The 26317-nt window shown below is 46.4% G+C and overlaps 2 protein-coding genes across 2 annotated transcripts; one reads left to right on the top strand and one right to left on the bottom strand.

Annotated features, from left to right (window-relative positions):
- Nucleotides 1-5438: 5438 nt before the first annotated feature.
- Nucleotides 5439-6661, bottom strand: LOC105468401 (ring finger protein 113A). The gene has a single exon (XM_011718534.3). The coding sequence runs from the start codon at nt 6521-6523 to the stop codon at nt 5489-5491; it is 1035 nt and encodes a 344-aa protein (XP_011716836.1). The 5' UTR covers nt 6524-6661; the 3' UTR covers nt 5439-5488.
- Nucleotides 6662-6689: 28 nt separating this feature from the next.
- LOC105468400 (NADH:ubiquinone oxidoreductase subunit A1) lies at nt 6690-12198 on the top strand. The gene is made up of 3 exons (XM_011718533.2): nt 6690-6923; nt 8215-8304; nt 12044-12198. The coding sequence occupies exons 1-3, from the start codon at nt 6822-6824 to the stop codon at nt 12062-12064; spliced, it is 213 nt and encodes a 70-aa protein (XP_011716835.1). The 5' UTR covers nt 6690-6821; the 3' UTR covers nt 12065-12198.
- The last annotated feature ends 14119 nt before the right edge of the window (nt 12199-26317 follow it).

Genomic DNA, 26317 nt, shown 5'->3' with positions numbered 1-26317 from the left:
CTAAGCCTCCTGATTATCTGGGACTACAGGCAAATGCCACCATCCCTTGCTAAGTTTTTTATTTTTTATTTTTTGTAGAGATGGGGTCTCACTTTGTTGTCCAGGCTGGTCTCCAACTCCTGGCCTCAAGTGATCCTCCTGCCTCAGCCTCCTAAAGTGCTGGGATTACAAGTGTGAGCCACTGTGCTCACTTCATGTAAGTTCTATGAGAGCAGGGACCTGTGTGCTTTTGTCATGGCTGTATCCCCGGTGCTTAATGCCTGTCATGTAGTGGGTGATCAATACAAATTTATTAAATTAATGTTCACAGCTACCAGTCTAGTCCAGCCTACCATCATCTCACTTGGACCAGTGCACCACCCCCATAACTGATCTCCCTGTTTCATGTCTGGCTGCCTTCAATCCATTCCCCACTCTTCAGAATTATCTTTTTGAAATTCAGATCTGATCATTTCATTTTCCTTCTTAAAACCATTAAAAAATTTTGTTTTGGGACGAAGTCTCGCTCTGTCACCCAGGCTGGAGTGCAGTGGCGCGATCTTGGCTCACTGCAACCTCCGCCCCACCCCCTGCCCCAGGTTCAAGCAATTCTTCTGCCTCAGCCTTCTGAGTAGCTGGAATTACAGGCGCGCACCACCACGCCTGGCTAATTTTTGTATCTTTAGTATAGACGGGGTTTCATCATGTTGGTCAGGCTGGTCTTGAATTCCTGACCTTATGATCTGCCTGCCTCAGACTCTCAAAGTGCTGGGATTACAGGTGTGAGCCACTGCACCCAGCTCCCCACTTTTTTTTTTTTTTTTTTGAGACAGAGTCTTGCCCTGTTTCCCAGTCTGGAGTGCAGTGGCGCAATCTCGGCTCACTGCAACCTCCGCCTCCCAGGTTCAAGGGATTCTCCTGCCTCAGCCTCCCGAGTAGCTGGGATTAAAGGTGCCTGCCACCACGCCTGGCTAATTTTTTGTATTTTTACTAGATACGGGGTTTCACCATGTTGGCCAGGCAGGTCGCAAACTCCTGACCTCAAGTGATCTGCCCACCTCGGCCTCCCAAAGTGCTGGGATTACAGGTGTGAGCCACTGCGTCCGGCCCTTAAAATGCTTTGATGGAGCATTTTTGCCCTTCGGATAAAGTCCAAAGTCCTTAACATGACTTGCAAGGTGTCTGCTCTTTGGCCCTGACTACTTTGTCTCTTTTCTCCAGCCACCTTAGACTGCCTTGAGTTTTTAGATGGCGGCAGTCTCTCATATTAGGGCCTTAGTATATACTTGTCCCTCTACCTGAGATACTCTTTCTCCAACTCACCTCTCGGGTCTCAGTTTGAGGCTCATTTCCTAGGGGAGACGTAGGTGCCCTGACCTCTCAAACTAGGTAAGCTCCTTTAGGGTCCAGCTGCAACCTCCTCTCTGCTGGAGCGCTTGTTTCCCTCTACGTATTTAGTTTCCCTTAAATTGTAAGAATAACTATTTAGTTCCCACCTATGAAATGAAGTTGTACCATTTAATTAAAGGTGATGAAAATATTCCTGACCTGTAGAAAATGTAATTGTAAGCTTGTAAACATGAAAAGTACTTTGAGTACACTATTGATTTAGGTGCTTTTATGGAGTTATGGCCCCTTTTAAGAATCTGCTGAATGCTACAGACTCCCGAATAATGCTCATTTGCAAATACTTTGTATACTTTTTCAAAATTCACAGACAAGGCCGGGTGCGGTGGCTCACATCTGTAATCCCAGCATGTTGGGAGGCCAATGCAGGCAGATCACTTGGGGCCAGGAGTTCCAGACCAGCCTGGCCAACATAGTGAAACCCCATCCCTTCTAAAAAATACAAAAAATTAGCTGGACGTGGTGGTGCATGCCTGTAATTCCAGCTACTTGGGAGGCTAAGGCAGGAGGATCGCTTGAACCTGGGAGGCAGAGGTTGCAGTGAGCCAAGATCGCGCCACTGCACTCCAGCCTGGGCGACAGAGTGAGACCCTGTCTCAAAACCAAAAAAAAAAAAAAAAAAAAAAAAAGAAAAAAAATTCACAGACAAGTATTCAAGTATTCAAAAATGTCATGTGGAGAGTAGTGTACAAATGTCATCTTTCTCTTGCCCTCTCAACTCTTTAAGACTGATTTATGCTCTTAATTCTGTCGCTTCTCTGTTCTACCTCCTAGAATTTAGTCATCAGCAGCATTCTTTCATCTTTTATCATCTGTGTTTTCTCCTGGACCTTTTCTCTGAGCTTATATAATAGATAACAACTCAAGGCCGGGCGCGGTGGCTCAAGCCTGTAATCCCAGCACTTTGGGAGGCCGAGACGGGCGGATCACGAGGTCAGGAGATCAAGACCATCCGGGCTAACACGGTGAAACCCCGTCTCTACTAAAAATACAAAAAATTAGCCGGGCGTGGTGGCAGGCGCCTGTAGTCCCAGCTACTCGGGAGGCTGAGGCAGGAGAATGGCGTAAACCCGGGAGGCGGAGCTTGCAGTGAGCTGAGATCCGGCCACTGTACTCCAGCCTGGGTGACAGAGCGAGACTCCGTCTCAAAAAAAAAAAAAAAAAAAAAAAAGATAACAACTCAAAGTATATCTTTTTCCATAATGCTTTATTCTACTTTTGAATAACTATTTTTATTTTTTAGAGATGGGAGTCTCGCTATGTTGCCCAGGCTATTGTCAAACTCCTGAGCTCAAGTGATCCTCTAATCTTGGCCTCATGAAGCCCTGGGATTACAGGCATGAGCCACTGTGTCCAACCCTGAATAACTTTTTTTAGTATAAATTATCAGAAATAGTAAAAAAAAAAAAAAAAAAAAAGAACAATTTTTCTGGTTCTTTTGCTACTCACTGCCATATTTCTTTTTTCTTTTCTTTTTTTTGAGACAGGGTCTCACTCTTGTCACCCAGGTTGGAGTGTAGTAGTGCAATCATGGCTCACTGCAGCCTTGATCTGGGCTCGAGGGATCCTCCCACGTCAGCCTCCTGAGTAGCTGGGACTACAGGTGCACATCACCACACCTAGCTAAAATTTTTGCTTTTTTTTTTTATAGAGACGGGGGTTTCCCTATGTTGCTCAGGCTGGTCTCCAACTCCTGGCCTCAAGTGATCCTCCCATCTCAGCTTTTAAATGTGCTGGGATTACAGGCGTGAGCCACTGTGCCTTGCCTCCACGACACTTCATTTATTTCATTTTCATCTGAAGTTTTGTGTAGGACATGACACTTTTCAAAATGCTTTCCTAGGCCAGGTATGGTGGCTCACACCTGTAATCCCAGCATGCTGGGAAGCTGAGGTGGGAGGATTGCTTGAAGCCAGGAGTTTGAGATGGGCTTGGGCAACATAGGGAGATTCTATTTGAAATTAAAAGAAACAAAACAGGCAGGGTGCGGTGGCTCACCCCTGTAATCCCAGCACTTTGGGAGGCCCAGGCAGGCGGATCACATGAGGTCAGGAGTTCGAGATCAGCTCGGGAGGCTGAGGCAGAATTGCTTGAACCTGGGAGGCGGAGGTTACAGTGAGCTGAGATCATGCCACTGCACTCCAGCCTGGGTGGCACAGCGAGACTGTCTCAAAAACAAACAAAGTCATTATTTAATGTCCAGCTCCATGAGGGCAGGGGCTGTGTCTGTCTTGTTCACTGCTAATATCCCCCATGCCAAGCACAGTGCCTGATAGAGTAGCTACTCAAATAATATCTTTAAGCTGGGTGCGGTGGCTCATGCATGTAATCCCAGCACTTTGGGAGGCCGAGGCCGGCGGATCACGACGTCAGGAGTTCAAGACCAGCCTGACCAATATGGTGAAACCCTGTCTCTACTAAAAATACAAAAATTATCTGGGTGTGGTGATGCACTTCTGTAGTCCCAGCTACTCAGGAGGCTGAGGCAGGAGAATCGCTTGAACCTGGGAGGCAGAGGTTGCAATGAGCCGAGATTGCACCACTGCACTCCAGCCTGGATGACAGAGCAAGACGCTGTCTTAAAAAAAAAAAAAAAAAAAAAAAAAAAAGATGTCTTTAAACGGATTAATGAATGTGAATAAAAACCACTAACCCAGAATTTATTCTTGCATCTGTTTCTTGGGATTAGCCCAAATTCTAGCCATATCAATAAAAATTTACTAATCATTTGGCCTAACTGGCCTCCCTGCCTCTTGTCTTCCATCTCCCTTGTGATCCATCCTATAGCCGCAACCACAGTAACACTAAAACAAACAAAAAACCCCGTCTGATTGTGTTCTCTTCCCAAACCTCTGCTATCTCCCCCACTGCCTACAGAATACAGTCAGTGCTCCTCAGCTTGGATTCAAGGCTTTGGCCCCAATCTCCCTTTTTAAACCTCTCCAGGCTTATTTATTAAGTGCTTATTATATGCCAAGCACTAGGCTAGTCACCGAGTTCATAAACCAGTTGGAAAGACAGGTACATCCACTAATTTTAATAAGGTGTGATCAACACTATTACAGAGACTGTGAGAACACAGATAGTTTCAGGTAACGGATGATAAAATACTATGTTTTTGCCCTTTGCAGGTTCACAAGTTCAGTCTACAATAGCAATGTCCAATACAGTGGTCAGCCACATTTCAAGTACTCAACAGTCACATGAGGCTAGTGTCTATCACACTTGGATAGCTGAGCACAGATACTTTTATCATCCATGGAAGAGGGGGTTAACTATAGCTGCTTCCAAGACAGCAAGGGAGCCGGGTGCGGTGGCTCACGCCTGTGATCCCAGCACTTTGGGAGGCCTAGGTGGGCGGATGCCGAGGTGGGCGGATCACGAGTTCAGGCGATGGAGACCATCCTGGCTAATATGGTGAAACCCCATCTCTACTAAAAATACAAAAAATTAGCTGGGCGTGGTGGCAAGCGCCTGTAGTCTCAGCTACGCGGGAGGCTGAGGCAGGGGAATCGCTTGAACCCGGGAGGCGGAGGTTGCAGTGAGCTGAGATCGCGCCATTGCACTCCAGCCTGGACAACAGAGCGAGACTCCGTCTCAAAAATAAATAAATAAATAAATAAATAAATAACCCAGACAGCAAGGAACATTTCCCATATGTGAAGCCTGTGGTACTAGCTACCAATTCCCCAAACGCAACCCCTCTCCCCAACACCTTGGCTCCGGTATATTTTGTAGTACAGGCTCCCAAGAGAAAGAATGCATGACTTTGTAAACTATTAAGTGATACAGAAATGTGATATGATAAACAGGCTCAGAGTTCTTACTTTCGTCATAGCTTTGGCTACTTCAAGCAAATTATAGCTCTTTTCTCAAACTACTCCCACCCCTATAATTGATGCCAAAGTGTTCTGAAAAGAAACACAGGCAAATGGTTATCCTAGGGCTAAAAATCCTGATTATACCTACCTTGAGGTTTTTAATCCAGGACCCTACTTCACCACCCGCCTTCCCTGTCACTGTCTCTACAAAGGAAGGACACGAATTAAGACTTCCAAAAGAACAAAATATTTATTTTTTAAATTTAAGAATTATCAGACAGCTAAGTAACGGGAATTGGATCCTCATCGGGGTCTTCTGGCAAGTCGGAAGCACCACCACCCTCTCCTGTAGCTCGATGCTTCTCTAGTTTAGCAATCAATTCTTTCGCTGGATTGAAGACGCCATTGGTCTGCTGGTCACAGACATAGCAGCGCGGGGTGGTGCGGAAATGCTGCAGTGCACAGCTCTCGCAGAAATAATGCCTGCACTTGGTGACAACTGGGTTTTGGAAGCTCTGGCGACAGATGAAACACTTGAATGGTATTTCCTCATCATCGCTTCCCACTTCATAGTTTTCATCCTCATAGACACCATAGCGACCCTCATCAAGCTCACGTTCGATCTGCCACCCATGCTTGTAATCTGAACGGTCATGGAGGAATTTGCAGCTGTCTCCGAAGCCGCAGAAGCCAGTCTCTTTGTAGTCCTTACAGATGTCGGGCTGGTAATCCCAGCGCACGGTGGCACGTAGATGCTCGGGCGCTCGGATGGGGCCCTTCCTCACCATCCCGGAAGAGGCATTGCCCATAGACGTATCCTTGGGCTTCATGTATTTCTGATAATTGTTGATTCCCCGATAGATCTTGTCATCCTCCTTGCCCCTCAGCTCCTCCTGGATCTTCTGGCTGCGCTCAAAGATGGCTTGTGCATCGCGCTCTTTCTCTGTGTCCAGCTCATAGACAGCTGTCGCCCCCATATCCTCTGGTCCCACGGGTTTCGCCGAGCGGGTGGATTTATAAACCACGCCGAGACTCTCGGGCTCATTTTCCTCCTCCTCCTCGCTGCTCAAGTCGCCGTAAGCTGCCTTCTGTTTACCACTGTCACGAGTCTTCTGTATCATTGGATTGTGAGTCGCCCGCTTCTTTTCCGGTCGAACCACAGTGCAGCCTTCGTCGCTACTGCTGCCGCTGTCTCCGGGCTCTGGGTCGCAGGCCGGGCGCTTTCTGCGTCCAGCAGCCCCTTTCCGCCCAGGCTTTTTGAAAAGGAAGGTGCACACCTGATCCGCCGTCTTCCCTGGAGAAAACTGCTCTGCCATTTTAGAGTCCCGAGCTCCGAAACGGCCGTCGCTGCCTGGGTTGCACTTGGCCTCTGCGCGTTACTCCACGTCGCGCGCTCCGCCGGGAATCGAAGCAAAAGACACTGACGGAAGAGAACTGCGAGAGCGCGAGCGCCAGCCTCTCTTGAGCCCTGGCAGATCCCGTCGCTTCCTCCGGAGCCGTACGTGGCACCGCCCCGCTCGCGGGCGGCCGCGGGGCTTACTGGGAAGGGAGCCGAAGCCCGGTCACCTTTCAAGGACCCAGAAGTAGGGTTTTGGCCTAGATAACGGGGCAGAGATGTGGTTCGAGATTCTCCCCGGACTCGCCGCCATGGGCGTGTGCTTGTTTATTCCAGGACTGGCTACTGCGTACATCCAGAGGTTCACTAACGGGGGCAAGGTAAGGCGGCTTCCTGGGCCCGGGGGCTGACTCCACTGGCTGATTTCTGAAAAGGATGGTGGGCAGAGAGGCCGTCAGCCTGCGGACCCTCTCCCCGAGGCCGGCCCTCTACTTTCTTCCGGTTGCCTAGAAGCCGAGGCTTGCGAAACGAAGCGCGGTAGAAACCACATCCTGCTCTGGTGAAAAACAGCGTTTCTGGGTGTATCAAAGTGGGCCTTAGGGCAGAGTAGCGACGCGGGGGCCGGAAAGGTAGATTAGAAGAGGTGGCTCAAGCCTGAGAATCCCTCACTGCAACCTCCGCCTTCCGGGTTCAAGAGATTCTCCTGGCTGGGCGCGGTGGCTCACGCCTGTAATCCCAGCACTTTGGGAGACCGAGGCGGGCGGATCACCTGAGGTCGGGAGTTCGATACCAGCCTGACCAACATGGGGAAACCCCATCTCTACTAAAAATACAAAATTAGTGGGGCGTGGTGGCGCATGCCTGTAATCCCAGCTACTCGGGAGGCTGAGGCAGGAGAATCGCTTGAACCCAGGAGGCGGAGGTTGCAGTGAGCCGAGATCGCGACACTGCACTCCAGCCTGGGCAACAAGGGCGAAACTCCGTCTCAAAAAAAAAAAAAAAAAGAGAGAGAGATTTTCCTGCCTCACCTTCCTGAGTAGCCGGGACCACGCCCGGCTATTTATTTATTTATTTTGGTAGAGATGGGGTTTCATCATGTTGGCGAGGCTGGTCTCGAACTTCTGACCTCAGGTGATCCACCCGCCTTGACCTCCCAAAGTGCTGGGATTACAGGCGTGAGCCGCCGCTCCCGGCCACCCTTGACTTTTTTATTCCCCACTTTCTCTTGCAAGCGTTTAGGAATTTACTGCAAGGTCTTGTGTTTTACATCAGGATTCATTTTCCCCTCTTAGCCCTTCACATCATCTCTAGAGTACAGAGTATAAATTTATTTACTTTTTGAATTTGTGATTGTCCACGTGTGATCTACAGCTGTTGTTTCTTAGTGTCCCAAAAGGCAACAACTAGATACTTCTTTTTTTTTTCTTTTTTTTAAAAAGGAAAAAAAAATCATGTTGGTTAAAATAGTGTAAGAAGTCACGGTCACCAACTTAATCCTAAAGTGTAGTGGTCTGATTTTATTTAGGAGATTCTGTTCTTGTACTACTAATTTGCATTTTTATTTGAATGATGATTCCATTTCTCTAGAATGTCCCTTCTAAAAATTGTAATATCCATCAACTGGGTCACTCACTTTTATAAACTGCAACAATAATTGTCTCTTATTTGAAGGAAAAAAGGATTGCTCATTTTGGGTATCACTGGAATCTGATGGAAAGAGATAGGCGCATCTCTGGAGTTAATCGTCACTATGTGTCAAAGGTAAGAAGCCACTCTGATGCCAGCCTTCTGCCAGGGTTGAGGTGGGTTCTGGTAATGCCTTGCCAAGGGTCATACAATGCTAATATATAACTAGCATTTTCTTGTCTACTAGTGAGGTTGGCATCTTTTTACATATTTAATCTTTTATGTTTCTTATTTTTTTTAGTTTTTCTTACTGTCATATATTTCTTATTCTGTGGATTGTTGCCTATATCCTTTGCCTCTTCTATTGTTTTGTCTTTTTTCTTTTCAATCTATAGTTCTTTATATATTCTAGACTTTTAATTTTTTGTCTATTTTATATATGACAAACATTTTTCCCAGTCTGCTGTTTGTCTTTTTCACTTTATGATGTTTTTCATCAGGTAGTTTTAAATTTTGATATTCAATTTATCATGTTTTGTTGCTCTGCATTCTGAGTTTTTATGTCTCCCATACAAAGGCCTTTTCTACCTAAGGTTATAAAAATACGTTCAAAAAATAAAATAGAGACAGTCTTGCTGTGTTGCCCTGGCTGGCCTCAAACTCATAGGCTCAAGTGATCTTGCCTCAGCCTTCAGAGGAGCTGGGACTACAGGTGTGCCACTATACCTGGCTCATAAAAATAGTTTTAAAAAATAATTTCTCCTAATATTGTTAGTTTCTTTAAAAAAAATTAGTTATTTGGTCCCATCTACAGGTCATTTTGGAGTATAATGTGAAGGGAGGATTAACTTTACTTTTTTTCAAGAGGTAGCTAGTTATCGCAATTACCCATTTATAGAACAATTTAGTAGTCCTAGCTACTCAGAAGGCTGAGGCAGGAGGATAGCCTGAGCCCAGGGGTTCGAGGCTGCAGTGTGGTAGGATCGTACCACTGCACTCCAGCCTGGGTGAGAGAATGAGAGCCTGTTTCAAAAAAAAAAAACCCCACCAAACACCCAGTTCATTTTTATTTGTAATACCACTCTGGTATACTAAATTTCCATATACACATGGGCCTGTTTCACAGATGTGCTTTTCTGTACTCTAGGTCTGCCTATTCCTGCCACAATACCTCATTTAAAGAATTACTATACTTTTATATTTGATTCAGTTATGGCATTGCCATTTTTGTAGGTCAAAAACGATCAAGCAGTAGCATTTTCATAAGGTTCGACCTAATGGTATGTTTTTTTTTTCTTTTTTTTTTTTGAGACAAGGTCTCACTCTGTCACCCAGTCTGGAGTGCAGTGGTGCAATCTTGGCTCACTGCAACCCCCACCTGCCAGGTTCAAGCGATTCTTGTGCCTCAGCCTCCTGAGTAGCTGGGATTACAGGCACCCGCCACCATGCCCAGCTTTTTTTTTTTTTTTTTTTTTTTGAGACGGAGTCTTGCTCTGTAGCCCGGGCTGGAGTGCAGTGGCCGGATCTCAGCTCACTGCAAGCTCCGCCTCCCGGGTTTACGCCATTCTCCTGCCTCAGCCTCCGGAGTAGCTGGGACTACAGGCGCCCGCCACCTCGCCCGGCTAGTTTTTTGTATTTTTAGTAGAGACGGGGTTTCACGGTGTTAGCCAGGATGTTCTCGATCTCCTGACCTCGTGATCCGCCCGTCTCGGCCTCCCAAAGTGCTGGGATTACAGGCTTGAGCCACCGCGCCCGGCCTTTTTTTTTTTTTTTTTGTATTTTTTGGTAGAGACAGAGTTTCACCATATTGGTCAGGCTGGTTTCCTAACTCCTGACCTCAAGTGATCCACCCACCTCAGCCTCTCAAAGTGTTAGGATTACAGGTGTGAGCCCCTATTCCTGGCCCTAATAGTATGTTTTTATATTTTGTAGGAGTAGTTCATTCTCATAATTCTTTTAAAATGTTTACTTTTTTTTTTTTTGAGACGGAGTCTTGCTTTGTCACCCACGCTGGAGTGCAGTGGTGCGATCTCGGCTCACTGCAAGCTCTGCCTCCCAGGTTCACGCCATTCTCCTGCCTCAGCCTCGGAGTAGCTGGGACTACAGGCGCGCAGCACCACGCCCGGCTAATTTTTTGTATTTTTGGTAGAGACGGGGTTTACTGTGTTAGCCAGGATGGTCTCAATCTCCTGACCTGGTGATCCGCCCGCCTCGGCCTCCCAAAGTGCTGGGATTACAGGCGTGAGCCACCGCGCCCGGCCAAAATGTTTACTTTTTAATATTTTCTCCTTGCTCATTTATTCCTCACAGCAAACCTAAGTAAATAGTATTTCCATTTTATAGACAAGGGTCAGAGTGATTAAATAATATTATAGGGACTCAACCCGGGTGATACACCTCTCAGTGGAGGGGTAGTTGAGAATCTAATCTAATGCACATGGTAATAGATATCTACTTATCTGGAGCCATATTTCTCAAAGTATGGTCCAAGAATAACCATCAGAATCACCTGGCATGTGAGGCAGAATTAGGATTTCTAAGAGATGGCTCCAAGAAGATGCAATTTTAACTTCTCTTAAGGCAGTTCTTCCTGTAATAGTAAAGCAGATACCTGGACTATGTTGTTTAATACCTTTTAATACCTAGAAGAAGTGTCATCACTGATTAGTCTTTTTTTTTTTTTTTTTGAGATGAAGTCTTGCTCTGTTGCCCAGGCTGGAGTGCAGTGGCACGAGCTCGGCACACTGCAAGCTCCGCTCGCCAGGTTCAAGCGATTCTCCTGCCTCAGCCTCCCGAGTAGCTGGGATTACAGGCACGCTGTAATTTTTGTACTTTTAGTAGAGACGGGGTTTCACCATCTTGGCCAAGCTGGTCTTGAACTCCTGACCTCGTGATCCACCTGCCTCGGCCTGCCAGAGTGCTAGGGTTACAGGCGTGAGCCACCGTGCCCAGCCTCATCTTTTAATTTATAGCTTCTGAAGTATTTGGTTGTCAACTTAGTGAGATCCAGTAGGTATTTTGAATAGATAGTGTAGTGCTTGTTGGAGAAGGGTTCTGGAGTTGGGGTCCCTGGACTTGAATTCTGGCTCTGCTAATTCCTTATGGACTTAAGCAGGTGACTTTTAACCTCTCTGAGCCTCCATTTCCTCATTTGTAAAAAAAAAAAAAAAAGGAATGAGAATAATAGTATCTACCTCATGTTGGCTGTTATTTTTTAAAACAGATTTTAGCTTGTCCTCTGACTCACTGAGGTGCTTTGTAAAAGGATCCAGGTGGAGGCTGGGCACAGTGACTCACGCCTGTAATCCTAGCACTTTGGGAGGCCGAGGCAGGTGGATCACCTGAGGTCAGGAGTTCGAGATCAGCCTGGCCAACATGGCGAAACCCCTTCTCTACTAAAAATACAAAAATCATCTGGGCATGGTGGCGCACGCCTTTAATCCCAGCTACTTGGGAGGCTGAGGAAGGAGAATCACTTGAACCCGGGAGGTGGAGGTTGCAGTGAGGCGAGATCGCGTCACTGCACTCCAGCCTGTGTGACGGGAGCGAGACTCCATCTCAAAAAAAAAAAAAAAAAAAGGATCCAGGTGGTAAAGAGTTGCTTGACTGTAGTTCTGATTGGGGGTGGGGGAAGGTTTGTTTCATATAAAGCAATATGCTGCTGTCAGCAAATGAAAACTAGAATTCATTACAGGTTATTCTTTAGTGATTATAAAATTTAATCCAATGTATTATTGCAGTTAGAGAAATGTGGGATGTGGAAGCATTCTTTTTAATAACAGAATGCCATTTAGTGACACTGGAAATAAAAGTACATGGCATGTCTTTGATGGGAACAGACTTGTCACATTCTCCTTTTTAAACTGTTTTTCAGGGTTTGGAGAACATTGATTAAGGAAGCATTTTCCTGATTGATGAAAAAAATAACTCAGTTATGGCCATCTACCCCTGCTAGAAGGTTATACAGTGTATTATGTAACATGCAATGTGTTATGTAGTGCTTAATAAAAATAAAATGAAAAAAATGCATTTCTTTTTTTTTAAATATGTTACACAAAATCAAGCAATCTACCCAATGTAATCTTTATCACTGAAAAAAACTGGAAGGCAATTGTGAGGCTTGTATAGACGTAATGTACATCCATAATGTACATCAAGCATCTGTCTCTGTGCCTAGCACCTAATACTTCATAAATTGTAGTTGCTACTACTGTAGTAGACACTAGTATATTTAACTTTATTTATTTAACTTTATTTATTTAACTTTATTTATTTATTTTTTAGACAGACTTGCTCTCTTGCCCAGGCTGGAGTGCAGTGGCTCAATCTTGGCTCATTGCAATCTCCGCCTCCCAAGTTCAAGTGATTCTCCTGCCTCAGCCTCCTGAGTAGCTGGGATTACAGGCACCTGCCACTGCATCTGGCTAATTTTTGTATTTTTAGTAGAGACGGGGTTTCACCATGTTGGTCAGGCTGGTCTTGAACTCCTGACCCTATGATCCACCTGCCTCAGCCTCTCAAAGTGCTGGGATTACAGGTGTGAGCCACCGTGCCTGGCCAGCTTTTATGTTTTTAGTAGAGATGGGGTTTCACCACGTTGGCCAGGCTGGTCTTGAATTCCTGACCTCAAGTGATCCACCCGCCTTGGCATCCCAAAGTGCTTTGATTACAGGTGTGAGCATTGCGCCCGGCTGACACTAGTAAATTTTACAAACATAGTTTCTTCAGAGATGACTAGGGGAATACAGAAAAAGTGTTTTTTTGGCCGGGCACGGTGGCTCAAGCCTGTAATCCCAGCACTTTGGGAGGCCGAGACGGGTGGATCACGAGGTCAGGAGATCGAGACCATCCTGGATAACACGGTGAAACCCCGTCTCTACTAAGAAATACAAAAAACTAGCCGGGCGAGGTGGCGGGCGCCTGTAGTCCCAGCTACTCGGGAGGCTGAGGCCGGAGAATGGCGTGAACCCGGGAGGCGGAGCTTGCAGTGAGCTGAGATCCGGCCACTGCACTCCAGCCTGGGCTACAGAGCGAGACTCCGTCTCAAAAAAAAAAAAAAAAAAAAAAAAAGAAAAAGTGTTTTTTTTCTAGTTCCTTTTCTGAGTGGATCCTACAATGTTTAAAATTCCAGTTGGTTAGGTTTGAGCTGAGAGGGGTGTAAGAAAATAATTCCAGGTTGGGCACAGTCGCGGTGTGAGACAGGAGAATGGTTTGAACCCGGGAGGCAGAGGTTACCGTGAGCTGAGATTGTGCCACTGCACCCCAGCCTGGGTGACAAAGTGAGACACTGTCTCCAAAAAAAAAAAAAAAAAAAAAAAACCCAGCTGGGACATGTTTAAAACAGATTGCACCTTCAATCTTCATGCATTATGTATAGTATCTAACAAATAGTATATGCTTAAGTTAATTTTCATTTTAGTATACAGCAACAGCAATCATTTGGTTTATTAAAATGAGAGTGTACTGAGCACTTGAAATAGAGATGCATGTTCAACGTTAAAGGTAACCAAAGATGAAGATCTGAAAAGATAGAACTAAAGATGGTGATAACTCCAGGTGTATAAAGCAATACCACAGATGACACTTCCAGGTGAGAATACTAAGTTGCTTTTCATCGCTTATCCAGTTAAACATTTGATCTGAACACATCTGCGCTGTGTGATTGCCATTGATCTCATTTTATAGGGCGGAGCTTATAGAAGGAAGTGGCGGTTAAACTTACAGTGGTGGCTAGATTGTGCCATCCCTTGATCGGCAATGACCTTTACTTTTTACTGTATAAGGAAAGCCTGGTCATGATTACAAATCTAATACAACCTGTATTATCATTTAGTGCTTCACAGGCCTTGGGTAATTGACTGTTAGAAGAACTATCCCTGGCCAGGCGGTGGCTCACACCTGTAATCCCAGCACTTTGGGAGGCCGAGGCGGGTGGATCACCTGACATCGGGAGTTCAAGACGTGAGGGATCAACATAGAGAAACCCCGTCCCTACTAAAAATACAAAATTAGCTGGGCGTGGTGGCACATGCCTGTAATCCCAGCTACTCTGGAGGCTGAGGCAGGAGAACTGCTTGAACCTAGGAGGCAGAGGTTGCAGTGAGCCAAGATTGCGCCACCGCACTCCAGCCTGGGCGACAGAGCGAAACTCTGTCTCAAAAAAAAAAAAAAAACTATCCCTCGAAAGTACGAAAGAGGACAGGTAGTACACATAGGGAGTTGTGGATACAGATGTGTTGAAAACATGACTGATTTATTATTACTTTTATTGATTTTTAGGTCTGCTATTTTTCCATTTTGCCTGTGGGCAGGGATCATCTCCTAAATTTTTATGTCCTTAGATGTCTGTCACAATTGCACAGCTGTATAGTGAGGGGCTACAAAATAACAGGTGGAGTTGGTCAGGTTCACGGTTAGAGTCCATATTCTTCACTGCCCTTTTTTTAGCGTCTGCTGTGAAATTGAGCTTTATTTTTGTACTCTACTGCTAGGGGGTGAGCCAGATTAAAGCACTTTGAAGATAGAAGATTTAACGGTGGTGTGTAGTCTAGATTTCTTTTCTTTCTTTTTTTTTTTGCAAGTGCAATTTAGAAGGGTTTTCTTACAGCAGCTCTAACTGATGTGGTACAGCTGCTGATCTCAGATCCATCTGTCACCAGTTTTTAAGGCCTGTTAAAATGCTGCTTAGGAAACAATCCCATTTGCTCAGTTTTATTTACTATCATTAAGTTTTTAAAAAATAGATGTTATATTCATCTAGCTCTAAATCCAACAATATGAGGTATGCAGTGAAAATAGTTGCTCTAATCCCCTGCCCAGCACCTGTCAATTGTCACACCACCCCAAAGGGTTTCTTTTTACTTTATTTTTTTTGAGATGGTGTTTTCACTCTTGTCACCCAGGCTGGAGTGCAGTGGCGTGATCTCGGCTCACTGGCAACCTCTGCCTCCTGGGTTCAAGTGATTCTCCTGCGTCAGCCTCCTGAGTAGCTGGGATTACAGGTGCCTGTCACCACGCCCAGCTAGTTTTTGTATTTTTAATAGATACGGGGTTTCACCATGTTGGCCATGAACTCGAACTCCAGACCTCAGGTGATCCACCTGCCTTGGCCTCCCAAAGTGCTAGGATTACAGGTGTGAGCCACTGCGTCTGGCGTGGGTTTCTTTTTACTTTAAAAATAATCCTTTTTGACCTGGTGTGGTGGCTCAAAAAAAAAAAAAAAATCCCTTTTTATTAAACCCAAACCAAAAATGCTCAATAGTGTTTCTTTTTCTTTCTTTTTCTCTTTTTTTGAGACAGGGTCTCACTCTGTCACCCAGGCTGGAGTGCAGTGGCGAGATCTTAGGTCACTGCAACCACTGCTTCCTGGGCTCAAGTGATCCTCCCACTTCAGCCTCCTGAGTAGCTGGGACCACGAGCGCTTACTCCACAGCTGGCTAATTGTATTTTTCGTAGAGACATGGTTTTGCCATATTGCCCAGGCTGGTTTCGAACTCCTGGGCTCGAGAGATCCGCCAGCCTCGGCCAGGTATGAGCCGACCACACCTGGCCAATAGGGTTTCTTTATGCACATACAAATACAGACGGGCTCTTCTGTCTTGTTTGCAATGGTAGTGTCTGACACATACTATTAACTTCTTTGGAAGTTTGGAAGAATGGTTCTTGTTTGAAATTACATCTACCAGGTTGTTACTTGTAGGGTCAAATAAAGTAGTCAATAGGAAAGGACTGAAAAAAGATAGAGGAAGCCATACATATTCAGAAGGAAGAGGAAGAGAATGGTGCTACCTTTTGTTTGGGAACCAAATGATCATTTAGCCAGTGGCAGAGCTGGGACTAGAATCCTGATGTTTTGACTCCCAACCTAGTGTATTGTTCTTTGTGGCTTACTTCACTAAACACTGATTGACTAAATGCTACATGCCAGGTGCTGTACCTCAGATTTGAATATGACACCACAGGCCGGGTGCAGTGGTTCACACCTGTAATCCCAACACTTTGGGAGGCTGAGGTGGGCAGATCACGAGGCCAGGAGTTCGAGACCAGCCTGGCCAACATAGTGAAACTCCATCTCTACCAAATAATAAAACGACTTAAAATAAATGAATGTGACACAGAACTGCTCTGCGGGAACTTAGTCAGTGGGAGTGACAGACAATTATGTGAAGGATAAGTGCTGTGACAGAAGTTTGCAGAAGGTGCTGTGGGAGCGCAGAGGTGGGGCAACCCAGCCTTGGGTTGAGGGGAAAGGAAAGAGCTTAGGGATACGTTTCCAGAGGATGTCTACACTAAGCTGTCTGGAAGGCTGGATAGGATTTATGAGACAAACAACTGAGGGGAGGACATTCCAAGCAGAGAGAACAGCATGAGGGTGGGGACACAAATAGCATGGCTATGTGGGAAACTCTACAAGCAGTTCTGTAGAGCAAAGAGTGCGAGGCAGAAGAGAGGGACTAGAGAGGTTGGCAGGGGCCAGAACGTGAATGTGTACCACTGGGTGTTGGAATTCCTCCTGAGGGCGACTGGGGAGTCTGGCAGGAAGCAGGAGCGTGATGCGACTTGTGCACATCTGCCTGGCTGCTCTGCACAGGGTGGGTTTAAAGCAGTGGTTCTCAGCTGGGTGAGTTTGCCTCCCAGGGCGTATTGCAACCTTTGCAGACATTATTCCTTGAGGCAACAGGAGGTATGGGTCGGGAGGTGTTGCTGACATCTAGTGGGTAGAAGCCAGAGATGCTTCTAAACATCCTAAGTTGTACAGGACAGTCCCACGTGACAGTTTCCGGTAGCCTTAAGTGTCAATAGTGCCAAGGTTGAGAAACTCTGAAAACAGTAGCAGGGTCTCCATTAAGGAACACAGTAGGAAGTATTTTTTAAAAAATTCTGCCTGGGCACAGTGGCTCACACTTGTAATCCCAGCACTTTGGGTGGTTGAGACAGGAGAACTGCTTGAGCCCAAGAGTTCAAGACCAGCCTGGGCAACAGCAAAACTCCTTATCTGTTTTGAAAAAAGTATTAAAGAGTCCAGGCACAGTGGTTCAAACCTGTAATCCCAGCACTTTGGGAGGCCAAAGTGGGTGGACCACTTGAGGCCAGGAGTTTGAGACCAGCCTGGCCAACATGGTGAAACCTCATCTCTACTAAAAATACAAAAATTAGGCTAGGCGTGGTGGCTCACACTTGTAATCCCAGCACTTTGAGAGGTCGAGGCAGGCGGATCACCTGAGGTCAGGAGTTCGAGACCAGCCTGGCCCTGGCCAACATGGTGAAACCCCATCTGCACCAAAAATTACAAAAATTAGCCGGGTGTGGTGGCATGCACCTGTAATCCCAGCTACTTGGGAGGCTGAGGCAGGAGAATCACTTGAAGCTGGGAGGTGAAGGTTGCAGTGAGCCGAGATCAAGCCACTGCACTCCATCCTGGGTGACAGAGGGAGACTCTGTCTCACAAACAAACAAATAAATAAATCAAAAATTGTTGGGCCTTGTGGCAGGCACCTGTAATCCCAGCTACTAGAGAGGTTGCAGCACAAGAACTACTTGAACCCAGGAGGCAGAGGTTGCAGTGAACTGAGATGGCGCCACTGCACTCCAGCCTGGGTGACAGAGTGAGACTCCCTCTCAAAAAAAAAAAAAAAAAAAAAGTTACAGAGAGAAAAAAGTTTTAAACATTCCTAATTATTCGGAAACGTATGGGAGCAATTTCCCTTCTCCCTCCCTCTCCTGGTTCTTTTTTTGATTCAGATCTCTGTTCGGGCATCTGTAAACTTGAACCATATCCTTTCCCTGGAGGCGTTTGTTTTTCCAAGGAAGTATCCTAATGTACTCTTTTTCTTTCTTTCTTTTCTTTTCTTTTTTTTTTTTGAGATGGAATTTTGCCCTTGTTGCTCAGGCTGGAGTGCAATGGCGCAGTCTCGGCTCACTGCAACCTCCACCCCCGGGGTTCAAGCAGTTCTCCTGCCTCAGCCTCCCAAATAGTTGGTATTATGGTCATGTGCCACCACACTCAGCTAATTTTTTGTATTTTTAGTAGATACAAATCTACTTGGCCAGGCTGGTCTCAAACTCCTGACTTCAGGTGATCCACCTGCCTCGGCCTCTCAAAGTGCTGGGATTACAGGCATAAGCCACCATGCCCGGCCTCCCAGTGTACTCTCAGTAATGTGCCTCAGCTTGAGAAGGCACAGAACAAATGTTTCTTTTCCAAATAGATGATATAAGATGTGGCAACACAGAATGTTGGGAGTAACTTCACGTCAGGAAGCTGCACCACCTGTGGATTGTATGGCCTTTGGTTGGTCACATCACCGATCTTAGCTTCAGTTCTCCCGTCTCTCAAGTGAGGACAGTATGTGCTCTGCATGCATCCCTGGGTAGCTGAGAAGATCTCACAAAATCATGTATGTGAAGTAGTTTGTAAGTGTACAGCCTTGTGCATGTGGAATGGACCATTGCTGCATTTTGAGTACCCCTTTAACAGCTCTCCAGCCGACCCCCAAATCTCTCAGGCACTTACACAAAAGTGATGTTGGGAGGACCCTCAGGCCAGGTCTTTGGTCCCCTGTTAGAGTGGTCACAGCTAGGGAATCTCAGAGCACTGCAAGGACAACAGACAGTAGGAACTTTGATGAAGACACTAACTGTTTGGAAGGTGTTTTCTGAAAGCAGAGCTAAAAACGCAGTTTCATGCCACTGTGAGAACTGAGTGCCTAGTTACCCCTCTAAACTCTTGCTACTTGCTCTGCTCTAAGGGAAGGTGCTGAATGGACTTAGGACTGAAGCTGACCATTCTTACCAAGAAGCTTCTGGTTGAGGGTAAGGGATGGAGGATGAGAGTTAAACATCAGTTGGTTTTCAAGATTCCATATCACTCTGATACTTCTGTGAACTGAGAAATTATTCTCCTGTACTTCTGTGGGAAACAAGGCTCATGGTACAATTTTAGGGTTTTTTTTTTTTTTTTTTTTCTATACCAAGTGTATAGATGTGGATTTTAGATATCGAAAGACTGTCATTCAGCTTATTGGTTTGGGTCTGTGTGTGCTTGTGTAATGCTCCCTCTGTCACCTCATCCATACCCTCCGGACCAAATATTTTATCTCTGAGGTTTGAATACTCTAGAATATTCCTTTTTTTTTTTTTTGAGATGGAATCTCACTCTGTCACCCTGGCTGGAGTGCAATGGCATGAGTGGTGGAGTGCTTGGCTCACTGCAACTTCCGCCTCCTGGGTTCAAGTGATTCTCCTGCCTCAGCCTCCAAGTAGCTGGGATTACAGGCACCCAACCACGCCTGGCTAATTTTGTATTTTTAGTAGAGACGGGGTTTCACCATGTTGGCCAAGCTGGTCTTGAACTCCTGACCTCAAGTGATCAATCCGTCTCGGCCTCCCAAAGTGCTAGGGTTACTAATGTGAGCCACCGCATATGGCCAATTGTCACATTTTGATGCAGTTTTGATAAAAGGCAGAGAAAAAAATTCCTATAAAGAATAAATCCTATGTTATGTTTACATAATCTTTAATTGTTAAGTTTTTTGGCATATTTCTGTACCCTATATGTCTTATGCTGTTGTCTGTAATACTCCTTCGTCCAACCCCAAAGACTCTTCTGCAACAAAAATCCAAATAATTGCTTTTAGGATTTCCACAAATCTTGATTCACCATTAGACACATAATTGTTCTTTACAGGGCACCACTGAGAAAATGGCCCAGCAGATATTACTTGTATAAACTCAAGTAACTCTTGCTTTATTAGTTTGAACACATTTGGTATCATCTGTTGTTTTGGTTCTTGCTAGGTGCCTTCCTCAGTTCTAGCAAACATGGAGAGACCAATTATTATATTTGGGCTGGAGAGTGGTCAGGCAATAAAATTTATAAACAACCATGCAATTTGAATTATGACCCCAAATAACTATAATCCCAAAGGCAACAGAAAGAAGGTAGGGAGAACACTGGGAACACTGAGCATTACTGCCCCAAGAAAACAAAGATATTTTCCATGTGGTTAAGAGTTTCTTTGGTGGCCAGGCGCGGCAGCTCACGCCTGTAATCCCAGCACTTTGAGAGGCCGAGGCAGGCGGATCACCTGAGGTCAGGAGTTCGAGACCAGCCTGACCAACATGGAGAAACCCTGTCTCTACTAAAAATACACAATTAGCCCAGGCATGGTGGTGCATGCCTGTAATCCCAGCTACTCGGTAGGCTGAGGCAGGAGAATCGCTTGAACTTGGGAGGCGGAGATTGTGGTGAGCTGAGATCATGCCATTGCACTCCAGCCTGGGCAACAAGAGTGAGACTCTATCTCAAAAAACAAAACAAACAAGACAAAACAAAAAAACCCAACCAAACAAAAAAACAGAGTTTCTCTGGTATACTGTGCCTATCCGCTCTGTACCACCTGCCATGTTGCTGGGGAGTGTTTCATTCAGCAGATAGATTTTTCCCTCTAAGCCTAATAAACTTCGTTTTTAGAGGCCAGAAGTCACCCCGGCTACCAGAAGCTTCCTCTTCTCTCTTACATCTAAGAACTTAGTATTTGGGGTGGGGTTGGTCTGGTCTCTAGGGAAACCCTGGAGTTTTCATACAGTGCCTATAAGAGCAGCCCACTCTAGTTATGACCGTGGATCTCAACCTCAAGACATCACTATCAAAAATCCAGCCATCGGATTATAAATCATGCTGCTATAAAGACACATGCACACGAATGTTTATTGCGGCACTATTCACAATAGCAAAGACTTGGAACCAACCCAAATGTCCATCAATGATAGACTGGATTAAGAAAATGTGGCACATATACACCATGGAATACTATGCGGCCATAAAAGAAGATGACTTCATGTCCTTTGTAGGGACATGGATGAAGCTGGAAACCATCATTCTGAGCAAACTACCACAAGGACAGAAAACCGAACACCGCATGTTCTCACTCATAGGTGGGAATTGAACAATGATAACACTTGGACACAGGGTGGGGAACATCACACACGGGGGCCTGTCATGGGGTGGGGGGGAGGGGGAGGAATAGCATTAGGAGATATACCTAATGTAAATGACGAGTTAATGGGTGCAGCACACCAACATGGCACATGTACACATATGTAACAAACCTGCTTGTTGTGCACATGTACCCTAGAACTTAAAGTATAATAAAAAAATGTTTTTTAATCCAGCCATCAGGAACAGTTTTGCCATAGTACTTTTGTTCTGAGGGAGGCACTATTCAATGAGGTACTCATGCTCAAGGATGGCCAGGATATTCTGAGAGGTTTTTGTGACATCATGACTCTCAAGGACCCACCCACCTAGGCCTGACTACCACAGTACTCAGGTCTGTGGCCTTTACTGTTAGAGGATGGCCCTCTGCTTGGGAAAGGCCCTGGTTTCCTACCACCTCCTCCCTCTTTCTTCACTCCCACTAGGGCAGTCTGGTGGCCTTTGAGACGTGAAGCAAAGTCACTTGCTTAGAACTGAGGCAGGTGAATAGGGTTTGGAGGCAGGGAACCTAAGGCCATTTCATGCTGACTTCCTATAACTAAATTGAAAGGAAAGCCCTAACTTTCCACGCCTAAGTAACAAAAGAACCAGAGGTTGCTCCCCTTGCAAACCCCCACCTTTCTGTGTGGCAGATGGGAACTACCTCTGATTGGTTGAAAAAAGCAGACGGGAAATTGAAAGTACCTCTGATTGGTTGCTTTTTGCAACCAATCAGACGTTTGCATAGGAGTGTAACTTTGTAACTTCACTTCAACCTCTGATTGGTTGCTATCCTAACCAATCAGACGGATTGGGGGCCAAGTCTTCGCTTGTATAGAAGGGCAACTTTGTAACTTCACTCTAGCCTCTGATTGGCTGCTTTTCACAACCAATAAGATGTTTGCATAGGAGTGTGACCTTTGTAACTTCACTTCAGGCTCTGATTGTGGGCTGCAACTTCATGAACATAGGGGTGAACACCAAGTGACCAATGGTAAACCTCTAGCGGGTATTTGGACCCCAGAAGATTGTGTATCAGGGCCCTTCAGCCACTGCTCCGCCCGTTCTCACACTGTGGAGTATACTTTCACTTTCAATAAATCTCTGCTTTCCTTGCTTCTTTCTTTCCTGGCTTTGCTGTGCGTTTCGTCCAATTCTTTGTTCAAAACGCCAAGAACCTGGACAATTTGCAGTAAAGACCCTCTACTGGTAACAGAACCTGCCCAAATCCAACATGCCTCATGTTTTGGGTAAGAAAGCATTTCATTGTCCCCTGCTTTGACTTACTTGCTATTTTTTCATGTGAACACACTTTGTCTTCCCAACTACATTGTAAGTGCATCGAGGGTGGGAACCTCGTCTTAAGTCAGTTTTACTTCTCACAATTCCTGCCACCTGCGCACTTTACAGTCCCTTAAAAGATACATGGTGGCCAACTGGGTTCATTTGACAAGCAGAGAATGTCAGCGTTTAGCTTAGGTTTGTGGCTAAGTGGCATCAGCCTTGCTAGAGATTGGTAGAAGAGAAAGAAGGGGAAAAAATAAGGGAAGGGGTGAAAGGGTGAGCATGAGAGTATAAGGGGAGGAGAGGAAAGAAACTGAGAGGGAATGAAAATGAGGCATAGGTGGAAAAGAGTATAATTCAAGGCCCAGGGTGTGGAGTCCCAAGAGAGGGCTCTGTCCTCTCTTCCTTGTCCTGTGATGTAGACTACCCCTGCCTAGGGCATCTCCCTGGATTTTCTTCAGTTCAAGAAGAAACTAGGCCAGGTGCGGTGGCTCACACCTGTAATCCCAGCACTTTGGGAGGCTAAGGTGGGCAGATCAGTTGAGGACGGGAGTTCGAGATCAGCCTGGCCAACATGGCGAAACCCTGTCTCTACTAAAAATACAAAAATTAGCAGGGTGTGGTGGTGCGTGCCTGTAATCCCAGCTACTCGGGAGGCTGAAGTAGGAAAATCGCTTGAACCCGGGAGGGGGAGGTTGCAGTGAGCCAGGATCGTGTCATTGCACTCCAGCCTGGGCGACAAGAATAAGACTCTGTCTCAAAAAAAAAAAAAAAAAAAAAAAAAAAAAAAAAAAAAAAAGAAGGGGAAGGAGAAAGAAGAAAGAAGAAGAAAAAAGAAGCAGCTAAGAGAGTGTGGGCCAGGTGCGATGGCTCATGCCTGTAATCCCAGCACTTTGGGAGGCTGAGGCGGGCGGATCACTTGTGGTCAGGAGTTCGAGACCAATTTGACAAACATAGTGAAATCCCGTCTCTACTGAAAATACAAAAATTAGCTGAGTGCGGTTGGGAGGCTGAGACAAGAGAATCGCTTGAACCCGGGAGGCGGAGGTTGCAGTGAGCCGAGATCACGCCACTGCACCCCAGCCCGGGCGACACAGTGAGACTCCAACTAAAAAAAAAAAAAAAAAAAAAAAGAGTAGAGTGTGTGGATCTGCAAGGCTCTCCAAAGCAGTTCTCTCTAATGAGCACGACATCCTTGATACAAATTCCCCCCTCCCCTCCACTCCCCACAGGCAGGACTAGGGAGGCGCTGGCCCTCTCGCCCCCTGGCGGTCTGTCTAGCTCCCGGCAGCCTCGGAAAGCCCAGGGCAGTAGGTCAGTGTACTTGCGACCCGCCCCGCCCATCGGCTACTGGGGAACGGAGAGGACGCACTCCACGTGGCCAGGCCTGCATCAGGCTCTGGCTCTGTCGCCCAGGCTGTAATGCGGTGGTACGATCATGGCTCACTGTAGCCTCGACCTCCCGGGCTCAAGTGATCGTCCATCTCAGCCTCGCAAGTACCTGAGACCACAGAAGTGCGCTGCCACGCTCGGCTCATTTTTGTTATTGGGGCGGCGCGTCTTGGTGCAGTCTCCACGTTCTTTCAGAACAACGCGGGCGCATCGCTGGACCACGCGCCAGCCGGCAGCCGGCGCCGCCTCCCTGCCCCCCCGTAGTCCGGATGCTTCCAGAGGCCCGTGGCGGGGGTGTGGCGCGGGGTGTGGGGAGTCGGGTGGGAGTTACGGCTTCCCAAGCAGCCAAGTCTGTTTTCTTCCCGAGGAGGGAGGGGCTGAGCTTGGCAAGCCTCTAGCCAGCTTCTCCTGCTCTGCCCCACCTGCTCCTCCCAGCTCTCCCTTCCATCGCGGCTTGCAAGCCATTTTCTCCACTCATACCTGCACTAGCATCTGAGCAGGGAGTAGTGTGGAAGAACCTGTCCTCCGCGCTGCGTGAGGATTCAAAAGACCTCTCGACCTATAGAGCCCTGGAAACCAAAATTTGTGCATTTCAGTAAGGGGCTTGGCCGCGGGTAAGAGGTAAAGTTCTGGACACAGAAGTTAAGCTTCTGCTTCAAAGAAGGAGCCTTTCTAATCTGCTGGGAAATCTCTCCAGGTTCCCTCCATGAAAGCATTTTGCCTCCTCTGGGCAATAAGGAATCCTACTCCCAGCCCGTTGGGGTGGCTTACCCCTGTAATCCTAGCACTTTGGGAGGCTGAGGCAGGAGGATCGCTTGAGGTCAGGAGTTCGAGACCAACCTGGGTAACATAGTGAGACCTAGCCTCTACAAAAAATTAGCTGACCGTGGTGGTGTGTGCCTGTGGTCTCTGCTACTTGGGAGGCTGAGGCGGGAGGATCACTTGAGTCCAGGAGGTGGAGGCTGCAGTGAGCCATAATCGCACCACTGCACTCCAGCCTAGGTGACAGTGAGACCCCATCTCTCCCCTCCCCCAACCAAAAGAAAAATGAAAACAAAACAAGGGGGAAAAAAAAATCCTGGCCCGGTGTGGTAGCTCGCACCTGTAATCCCGGCACTTTGGGAGGCTGGGGCTGGCGGATCCCTTGAACTCAGGAGTTCAAGACCAGCCTGGGAAACATAGCAAAAACCCGTCCCCACAAAAAAATACAAAAATTAGCTGGGCGTGGTGGCGGGCACCTATAATCCCAGCTACTCAGGAGGCTGAGGCAGGAGAATCACTTGAACCTGGGAGGCAGAGGTTGCAGTGAGCCGAGATAGTGCCACTGCACTCCAGCCTGGGCAACAAGAGCAAAACTCCATCTCAAAAAAAAAAAAAAAAAAAAAAGAAAGAAAGGCTATCTAATCATTATAGAGCGAGATTATGATGTAGCAGGCATTGTTCTTGGTCTTCATGTGAATTATCTGGTTTGATCCCCATAAAACCCCTATTCTGTAGGCGTTGTTATTAACCCCATTTTATAGGCAAGGGAACTGAGAAAGAAAAATGTTAAATTGTTCCTGAGTGTAAGCTGATAAGCACTATATTTCTTTCATCTTTGATTCATAAAAGACATCTTTGAAAGCTGTGAAAGGTAAATAAAAACTTGGGACCCCAATTCACTCTGCCAAAAGGAAAAAAAATTAAACTGAAAGCTGAGTCATGCAAGAAGCTGCCTTTCCTTTTGTTCCTGAGCAGACAGCTACAAATAACAGGTTAAATATCTTCACCTGTAGCTACTCTATGTTTACTTTATCTTATGTAAAGTGCTGATTTAATGAGTAGGAGAGGGATACGTAATTGATTCCCCTACCTGCTCTTTTTCTCTTGCAACATGTGGATTCAATAATGTGACCATACCTTCCCTCTCTTCCCTCAAGCTTGCATTTCCCCTTTATTATTATTTATTATTATTATTTTTTGAGACAGAGTCTCGCTCTAGTTGCCCAGGTTGGAGTGCAGTGGCGCGATCTCGGCTCACTGCAACCTCTGCCTCCCGTGTTCAAGCGATTCTCCTGCCTCAGCCTCCCGAGTAGCTGGGATTACAGGTGCCCGCCACCATGCCCAGCTAATTTTTGTATTTTTAGTAGAGACGGGGTTTCACCATATTGGCCAGGCTGGTCTCCAACTCCTGATCTCAAGTGATCTGCCTTGGTCTCCCAAAGTGCTGGGATTATAAGCGTGAGCCACTGCACCTGCCCTTGCATTTCTCCTTTAAATACTGAAGCCTGGGCTGGGCGTGGTGGCTCAGACCTGTAATCCCAGCACTTTGGGAGGCCGAGGCACATGGATCGCCTAAGGTCAGGAGTTCAAGACCAGCCTGACCAACATGGTGAAACCCCGTCTCTATTAAAAATACAAAAACTAGCTGGGCATGGTGGTGGGTGCCTGTAATCCCAGCTACTTGGGAGGCTGAGGCAGGAGAATCGCTTGAACCCGGGAGGCAGAGGTTGCAGT

This window comes from Macaca nemestrina, chromosome X, assembly GCF_043159975.1.
Source record: "Macaca nemestrina isolate mMacNem1 chromosome X, mMacNem.hap1, whole genome shotgun sequence".
Lineage (NCBI taxonomy): Eukaryota > Metazoa > Chordata > Mammalia > Primates > Cercopithecidae > Macaca > Macaca nemestrina.
This window is presented reverse-complemented; position numbering and strand designations above follow the sequence as displayed.